We start from the raw sequence: 9,479 nt of genomic DNA, 5'->3' as shown, positions 1-9,479 counted from the left end.
ATTATATCACAGTACGTATCACATATCTCTCAGCCATCAGGCTGTTTGGAGATTGTCTTTTTTCCCAAATGTTCCCCAAAAGAGTTATTTTTTTCGTGTGTGTTTAAAATCTATGTCGAGTTGCAGGATTGCACCACTCCGTGTTACATCTCTCTCTCTCTCACTCTCTCTCTCTCTGTTATTTGTGTCTCCTCTGTTCTGGTTCGCTTTTTGTTTTCTCTCGGGATAGCTTGTCCACCCCGCTCGCTACACGTAGTACTCTTTGTCCTTGTTTCTGTGCTTCTTACTGCCGCCTTTGGCACCCTGTTGCTTCTCCTTGACCACGGTGCCGTTGGTCTGTGCAGAGTTGCTGATGTAGTTCCGCGTCTCGTCCACCTGGTACGAGCCTTCGTCCCGGTTGCGGTACTTGTACATGGCGTAGAGCAGGATGAGGATGCACAGTGCCGCTGCGGCCACTATTCCCACGACCATCCCCGTAGTGCTGCTGGACTCGCGCACCACTTCCGACGCCCCGGGGCCCCTTCGTACTCCCGGCTCGGTGGGGTTTGCTGTGGGCACATTACGGAACATGGGTGAGGTGACTAAGGGGCTCTTCAACTTGGTGTTGTCTACTTCATAACCGGTGGGCAAAGGAAACAACACTAGGCCAGGCTGGGGTTTCTGCTCACGCGTATTCAGCTTGCCCGCGGGCAACTTGGGCAGCTTCCTGGGCGGTGTGGAGACCGAAGAGCTGGTCAGCTCAGGGGGAGAGTCAGTGGTGGCTGTCCTACCAGATTCAGGCGGTTTGTTTGCTCTAAAGTCCTTGTATTCCCACTTGGGTGCGTGCGCTTTGTAGCCACCTTCGAAGGCCGATGTGGACAAGGTCTTATCTGTTACCAAGGACAAGGTGGTGTGAAAATCTTCATCATCAGTAGGGGGTAGGTCAGAGTCAAGCGCCTCCCCTGAGCCATAACCCGATATCACCAAGCCAGCATCACAATCATCGGTGTCCTGGTCCAGCAAGCAAGGCAACCCAACCTCAGGGATCATGGACAGGGAATCTTTGGTGCTTTCAATAATGGTGAGAAGGGGGCGGAAGGTAGGAAGGAGGGTGATGACAGGGGCACGGGTGCCAAGAGGAGGGGTGTCTAAAGGTTCTTCTGTCACTACTGGGAAAACTAATTCACCTCCTAGGACGGAAGAAGAAAGAGAGGCTGTTAGCAAGGTATTTGGCCTGTGCACACAAACAAGCGCACGCACACCACGCCAACACACACACACCCCACTCAAAAACTGAACCCGACTCAAAAAAAGAGGAAATCACAACACACGTAGAGATGCAACAGCCACCGAGCTGAAAAGAAAAAAAACCGATCCCCTTACTTGCAATATAACAGCCGCAGCGCAACTCAAATAAAAATCTGGCACGTTAAAAAAAATCAATAAACGTTCCCGTTTAAAAAACCAAAAAAGTTTGAAATGATAATAGCGTTTTGTAAATTAATTAATAAGCATTACAGCCTAAAACACATCCAAGAAAGTTTATATGTATATATATGATGCACACATATATATCCAATATATACATATAGATAAGAATAGATACCAAATAAGTTTTTGTCAACTTACATCAATAAATTGCCCGCATGATTTTGGCATGAAGAAAAAAATTTATAAAAAGAAAGTTGTGTAAGATACTCTTGGACACGTTTGCTATATTATTCTCAATTTTTTTGTCATTAGCAAAAAATAAAACTCGCTGACAATATGATTACAAAGGGGAAGGCAACAACACATTTACATTCACACCACACAACATGAAAATAATTCTGCACCAATAGGCGACTCTGCTTTTTTTTGTTGCTTGTTGTTTAAAATAGATCAGGAACTACAAAAAAAAGACTGCACATTGTGTCAGTTCAATTTCTTTTCTGTCTGTTTTGCTGTTAAATATCTACAAATCTAGCACTTCCTTTATTTTTAATCTTTTATGTTGAGATAGCATTGTTTAAAATTAAATCTTTTCTTTTATCTCTCTTGTTTTTTTTCCATTAGACAATTGGTTGACTGGTACTCTACAATTTTGAACACTGCCTGAAAGGGGGAGGTGGTGGAGGAGAGGAGGATGGTGGGTGAGGGAGAGGGTGGGGGAGATGAGGTTTAACATTTCCGGGTTCTGCCCTATGAGTGCACTATGGGGGAGATGAAGATGATGGGAGTGAATGTGTATAAAAGTTGCCATGTCCATGTCAGGGTGGGACCAAGCGATCTGGCTGCGTTAGCGCTTTTAGCTGTAAGGAAGGGATGGGGGATATACAAATATATGAGCATATACATGCCCATCTATGGAAAGAAAAAAACATAACTCTAACACTGACATTTTACAAACCCTAAGCTGCAACTTCTTCACCATGCAGTCCATATATAAATATATAAATATATAATTTGTTTTAAACTTTAAACAGCTTTTCCCGAAAAAAATCTAAATAAATCATCTTTTCCAACCGCTCCAAACCACTTCAAACTGTGTGAAGTTAATGTTGTATTTCCAAATATTGAGAGCACACATATACTGTGTTTTGGTAAGTATCCGCAAAAGGGGGCTTCTTTTTACCGCCTGGTGGAATGGAACAGGGGGTGTGGGTGGGTGGGCGATGATGCCAACTGCGTCACTCCCCTGAGATGCACAAAGAAAGCTTTTTAAATTCCGGTTCTGCCCGTGTTAACAAATACAGGATTTTGTTTGTGTCCCGCGATTAAGAGGCAGCAGGGAGTAAAATATTATTTTTTTTATTTGATTGAGATACAGTGCAGAATAGGCCCTTCTGACCCATTGGGCCAAGCTGCCCAACCCCACCCCCACCCCCCCAATTTAATCTGAACCTAATCACGGGACAATTTACAATGGCCAATTAACCTAGCCACCAGTAGGTTTTTGGACTGTGAGTGGGAACTGGAGCATCCGGAGGAAACCCACGGGAAACCCGCAGTCACAGGCACGTTGGGAGATGTACTGCAGGCCCAAGTGTCGTAAGACCAGAACCAGTGGCATAGTGGAGTATGGGCCATCTGCCATACCCCACTACCAGGCGTTCTGTGATATTGGGTAGATGTGGGGGGGGGGGGTTGGTGAGCCAGAGAGGAGAGTAGAGGAGGGGGTGAGAGAAGGCTGTTCCATCTCCCCCACCACCGCTTGGGCTCTTTAAGGCATCCTCCAGGAGAACCATCATGGCAAACCAAGTTAACCTAATGAACAAAGGGTAGGAGAAAACAGAGTGCAGATGATAGAAAGTAACCTACACCCCACCCTAAGCGTTGCCACGGCTTGAAGTGGTTTGTGATTCACTTTATTTAAAAGAAGAAAATTATCAGCACAAATATTTTTTCCCAATAAAATGTTCAGCAGAATCAAAAAGAAGTAGCAATTTTTGAAAGAAAATATAAAAAGCCCAAAGCTTTATATAAAAAATATTACTGGCGAAACAAATCCTTGTTTTGAGAAAAATATAAACCAAAGTAAAATCTTTCCCCTACAGCACACCTTAAAAAGATGAACAGCCAGATGCACAGAGACAGAGTAAAGAGGGTCACAAATATTTACCTGTCACCCAGGCCTCATGAAATGAGGTGAAATTATCTCTGGTTTATTGCAATTTACTCTTTTCTGTTTTTAAACCCATAACATCACAAAAAAAACATAGATTTTAATTCCCCTCAGGGTGTGTAAAAATGGCGTGCATTCTGGATGTACGTCGGTACAGAGTTAAAGGAACCAGCACAGAATGGGTCACTTTGATTGCTTGAAGTGTTAATAATGCATGCTTAAAGTAAGTTGCATTTAGGGAAAGTTTAAGAACAAAACAGCAAGCTGGAGCAGGGAGGTAGGGGTGGATTAGGAGACAGGGAGGGTTTAGGGGGAAAGGTTAGCTGGAAAGAGGAAGGTCCATAGTTAGGAGGGGAACAGTTTTAAACAGCATCATTCAACAAGTCTTTTCGGAGGGAGGGAGGAGAGGATGGGAAATTCCACAAAGGACATTGGGTTTTAATCTCAGCTAAGATCACTCAGTCTGTGAATTGCAAATGTCTCTTCAGTTATTATCCTCTCCAGCTGAGCATTCTTCATAGTTTTGAAGGCATCACACCTCTTTTCCCAGGTGGCCTATTTTTCAGTAGTAACTCCAGTTCCTGCTGGTAACGCTGAGGCTTTTCTTCCTGAACTGCTGTATAGGTGAAACTCGGGTCTGTACCTCAAAGCACTGCCCATCTCCAAGGGCCTACTTCCTCCTCTCTGCAGAGAACCCCAAAGGCAGGGGGTTCCCAACCATTTTTATGTCATGGAGCCTTACACTATCCGAAAGGTCTGTGGACTCCAGGTTGGGAATTCCTGCCCTAAGGGAACCTCACACTCAGCCCAGCCCAAAAATTAGGCCCGGATGACCTAATTCTGCTCCTACGTCTTATGGTCAAAACCTCACTCCACAGCTTCAGAGACATCTTGGTGGGATTAGGTCCCTACCAGAAACCTTCCAAGATAGTACATGGTTGATAGAAAAATGGAGGGCTATGTAGGAGGGAAGGGTTAGATTGAGAGTAGGTTAATAGTTCAGTACCACATCATGGGTTGAAGGGTCTGCAATGTGCTGTAATGATCTATGTGATATGTTCAAAGATACAGAGAAACTCCTGCACTGACATAGCACTAACCGCACCCCTCCAAGCCACTCTTTTGAGTGCACTGTCAGGCCAGCAGTTTCCACCTAGCAACCTTCCACAAACACCAGCTTGAAGGTATTAATTTTGTTTGGAAGTGCTAGCTGAGGGAAGAGAGTTTGCTATAGTACACTTCTTTGCCCTTCTTCAAAGCCCAGTGGTGGCTTCCTTTACATCCAGCCGACATCCTCCTCCAGCATTTTGTGTGTGTTGCTTAGGGTAGAACTGAGGCTCAGTTTAATTTCTTGCTTGACAAAGCTCTGGGGGTTGCGGTGTGGAGACGAGTTGTGTGTGATCAGATTTTGGGAATGGGACATGAACTCACGGTGTCTGACTCTGAGCTCTCCACTGACAGGAATCCTACCTGGCGAGGTTGCTGCCGAAGTCCCAGTTGTACTTCAGCCCCACGCTCCTTGGGTGAAAGTATTTTTTTAAAAAAAACCTGCAGGTGCTGTAAATCTGAAATAAAAACATTATTTGCCTCTCAAGTTCTGAGTAAATCTCTCCCCTCTCACCCTAAACTTATGTCCTTTGGTTCCTGATTTTTCAACCCCGCCATAAAGATGGTGCACCATCACCCCATCTATGGCTCTCATGAGCTTATAGTCTCCTATGTTCCAGTGAATAAAGTCCCAATTTGCTCAACCCCTCTTCATAACTTAGTGCCTTGTGTCCTTCCAACATCCACCTAAATCTCCTTTGCACTCTATCTAGCTCAATAATGTATTTCCTATAACCAGGCGACTAAAATTGAACACAATATTCCAAATTTAGCTTCACCAATGTCTTGTACAACTGCAGCCTAACATCCCAACTGCTCTACTCGATGCTCTGACTAATGAAGGGCAGTGTACCAAAAGCCTTCTTCCACAGCCTTGTCCACCTGTGACTCCACCTTCATGTACCTGAAATCCAAGGATCCTCAGTTCTACAGCACTCTCCAGGGCCATGTTGTTCACTGTTTCCTTTGTGCACGTCTCCTCTCATTACTGAATGCAGTCATAGAGTCATAGAGCACTGTAATGCAGAAACAGGTCCTTCGGCCCATCTAGTCTGTGCCAAACTTAGTCCCATTGATCTGCACCTGGACCAAAGCCCTCCATGCCAGACCCATCTATGTACTTATCCAAACTTCTCTTGAGAGTTGACATTGAGCTTGCAGTCACCATTTCCCCTGACAGCTCGTTCCACACTCTCTGAGTGAAGAACTTTCTTCTCAGGTTTCCCTTATGTATTTCACCTTTCACCCTTATCCTGTGACCTCTAGTTCTAACCTCACCCAATCTCAGTGGAAAAAGGTGTACCCATCAACACCGCTCATAATTTTGTATACCCCAATCAAATTTCCCCTCATTCTCTTACTGAAGGTAGTTGATGGGAATTGGTGTAACAATAAAATACACTCAGTGGCCACCTTATTAGGAAACCTGTACATCTGCTCATTAATGTAAATATCTAATCAGCCAATCATGTGGCAGCAACTCAATGCATAAAAGTGTGCAGACATGGTCAAGAGGTTCAGCTTTTGTTCAGACTGAACATCAGAGTGGGGAAGAAATTTGATCCAAGTTACTCTGACTTTGGAATGATTGTTGTTCCTGGATGAGGTGGTTTGAGATTCTCAGAAATTGCTGATCTCCTGGGATTTTCACGCAAAATAGTCTCTAGAGTTTACAGAGAATGGTGTGAAAAAACACTAAAACATCCAATGAGTGGCAGTTCTGTAGGCAAAGATGCCTTGTTAATGAGAGAGGTCAGAGGGGGACAGCCAGACTGGTTCAAGTTGATATGAAGACGACAGTAACTCAGAAACTATGCGTTACATCAGTGTGTGAAGAAGAACATCTCTGAATGCGGAACATGTCAATCCTTGAAGTGGATGAGCTACAGCAGAAGGAGATCACAAGCATACACTCAATGATCACTTTATTAGGTACAGGAGGCTCTTAATAAAGTGCCCACAGAGAGTATGTACTTTAATAATAAATTTACTTTGAACTTTGAAATCTGTGTAAAGAGAAATCAGATTTAACATTTAAGACAAATATCCTTCATCAGAACTGACAAAGGTTCTTCGATCTCTCTATCTCTGTCTCTCTCCTTTTCCCTCTCTCTCCAGATGCCACTGCACCTGCTGAGTGCATAGAGCACAGAACACTACTGCACAGTACAGGCCCTTCAGCCCATAATGTTGTGCTGACCTTTTAACCCACTCTAAGATCAATCTATATCTCCCTTCCTACACTGCACTCCACTTTTCTATCATCCATGTGCCTATCTAAGAGTTTCTTCAATGCCCCTAATGTATCTGCATCTACCATCACCCAGATGTAGGAACTTCGTGGGACCTCCAGTCTCTGATAACTATATCTGTATGAAGTAAACCAAGCTGCAGCTCCTTGGAGACTGTGTTAAGAGAACTGGATCAGCACCTCAATGACCTTCGGCTCATACGGGAGAACTAGGAGGTGACTGGTAGGAGCTACAGGGAAGTAGTCATCCCTAAGTTGCAGGAAGCAAGTAACTGGGTGAATGTCCGGAAAGGGAAAGGGAATAGGCAGCCAGTGCAGAGAACCCCTGTGGTTGTTCCCATCAATAATAAGTATACTGTTTTGGATGCTGTTTGGGGCGTAACAACGGGGAGAAGCAGCAGCATGCAGGTCTCTGGCACTGAGCTGGCTCTGTGGCTCACAAGAGAATGGGGGAGAAGAGGAGTACAGTAGTGATAGGGGATTCCATACGGGAGCAGACAGGAGATTCTGTGGATGTGATCAATACACCCAGATGACATTTTACTTCCCAGATGCCCAGGGTCAGAGATGTCAAAGGGGTCCTTCTGCAGTTGTACAGGGCCCTGGTGAGACCACATCTGGAATATTGTGTACAGTTTTGGTCTCCAAATTTGAGGAAGGACATTCTAGCTATTGAGGGAGTGCAGCGTAGGTTCACGAGGTTAATTCCCGGGATGGCGGGACTGTCATATGTTGAAAGATTGGAGCGACTGGGGTTGTAAACACTGGAATGTAGAAGGATGAGAGGGGATCTGATTGAAACATGTAAGATTATTAAGGGATTGGACACGCGAGAGGCAGGAAACATGTTCCCGATGTTGGGGGAGTCCAGAACCAGAGGCCACAGTTTAAGAATAAGGGGTAGACAACTTAGAACGGAGTTGAAGAAAAACTTTTTCACACAGAGGGTTGTGGTTCTGTGGAATACTCTGCCTCAGAAGGCAGTGGAGGCCAATTCTCTGGATTCTTTCAAAAAAGAGTTAGATAGAGCTCTTAAAGATAGCGGAGTGAAGGGATATGGGGAGAAGGCAGGAAAAGGGTACGGATTGTGGATCATCAGCCATGATCACAGTGAATGGTGGTGCTGGCTCGAAGGGCTGAATAGCCTACTGCTGCACCTATTGTCTGTTGTCTGTTGTCTCGGATTGGGTTGGTGGCATTCTAAAAGGGGAGAGGAAACACCCCAAAGTCACTGCACATATTGGTACCAATGAAATAGGTAGGAAATGGGAGGAGGTCCTGAAGACAGAATATAGGGAGGTAGATAGAAAGCTGAAAAGCGGGACCTCCAGTGTAGTAACCTTTGGATTGCTCCCTGTGCCACGTGCCAGTGAGGGTAAGAATAGGGTGATTTGACAGATGATTATGTGACTGAGGAATTGCCACAGGGTGCAGGGTTTCAGATTTCTGCATCACTGGGATCTCTTCTTGGGAACATATGGCCTGTACAAAAAGGACAGATTACACCTGAACACGAGGGGGACCAATATCCTTGCAGGCAGGTTTGCTGGAGCTGTTGGGAAGGGTTTAAACTAACTTGGCAGGGGGATGGGAACTAGAATGAAAGGACTAAGAATGTGGCAGTTGGTATACAAGTACATGCAGTCTGTGGTGAGACTGTGAGGAAGGACAGGCAGACAATAGGGCAAAATTGCAGACAGTGGGATGAGTTGAAGTGTGATATGGGGCAGGGCAAAGTGATGATGGTGCTAAACCGCAACTCCTTTGCTTACATCTTTGGAAACAGCTCTGTTTCTATTTTTGATATCTCTTTTTTCCCTTTTCAAGGTTCTTTTGAAGACTCTGTCCTGGAGGTAAACTCTGACTTTGGTTGTTTGCGGGAATGGAACGCTTTTTGAAATCCCACAGACGCAGCCTGGAAGACACCTCCAGGGTGCCGCATTTTTGTGGCTCTGGAGGTGGGTTGATTCAAGACTGAGGCAGCGCGGGAGAATGCGGGTTAGCTGCCGTGAGCTGTGTGTCCAGAAGCATGAGCCTGGCTCCGAACTCTCTGGGTGCAGAGCTCGGAAAAAGCGATGCAACAAACTTTTGACATCATAAATCAGCGAGTTGTTTGTTATGTCTCCACTCTCGCTGTGAAACGGGGACATCTCTTTTTTAGAGAGAGAGCCAGTGGTATGTTGAATTACCACTGAACGAGTAGTCCTTGGGGTACTGCAAGTCTGTGTCTTTATTGATGCTTTGCCGCATGCTTGAGTGCTCGGGGGAGGGGGGTGCCGAAGCTTTTTTGCTGGTGGGGGGGGTAGGGTCGTTGCTTTGCTTCTGTTTGTGTGTGGGGGGGGAGCTGGAGGAGCGCTTTGGGATTCTAGTAATTAACTCATTCATTCTTTGGGGCACTCCTCTGTTTTCATGGAGATTTGTGAAGACAAAGAATTTCAGGATATATATTTTTCTGACATTTAATCTACCTTTGAAACCTATTGAAACATGGGGCAAAATTGAAAAGGGTGATGAATACCGGACTGAAGGTGTTACGTT

General features: G+C 45.1%; 1 protein-coding gene across 27 annotated transcripts in view; it reads right to left on the bottom strand.

Moving 5' to 3' along the window:
- Positions 1–238: 238 nt before the first annotated feature.
- Positions 239–9,479, bottom strand: part of nrxn3a (neurexin 3a) — a 2,332,164-nt gene continuing 2,322,923 nt past the window's right edge. For 9 of the 27 annotated variants that reach the window (XM_063044591.1, XM_063044611.1, XM_063044621.1 and 6 more), the window contains one exon: positions 239–1,169. In XM_063044591.1, coding sequence (XP_062900661.1) covers positions 247–1,169 — 923 coding nt within the window. In that variant the 3' untranslated portion in view covers positions 239–246. Of the gene's footprint in view, positions 1,170–1,608; positions 2,323–9,479 lie in introns of those variants that run through there. The other 18 variants (XM_063044703.1, XM_063044713.1, XM_063044721.1 and 15 more) reach the window with 4 other exon arrangements.

This window comes from Mobula hypostoma, chromosome 1 (assembly GCF_963921235.1).
Source record: "Mobula hypostoma chromosome 1, sMobHyp1.1, whole genome shotgun sequence".
NCBI lineage: Eukaryota > Metazoa > Chordata > Chondrichthyes > Myliobatiformes > Myliobatidae > Mobula > Mobula hypostoma.
This window is presented reverse-complemented; position numbering and strand designations above follow the sequence as displayed.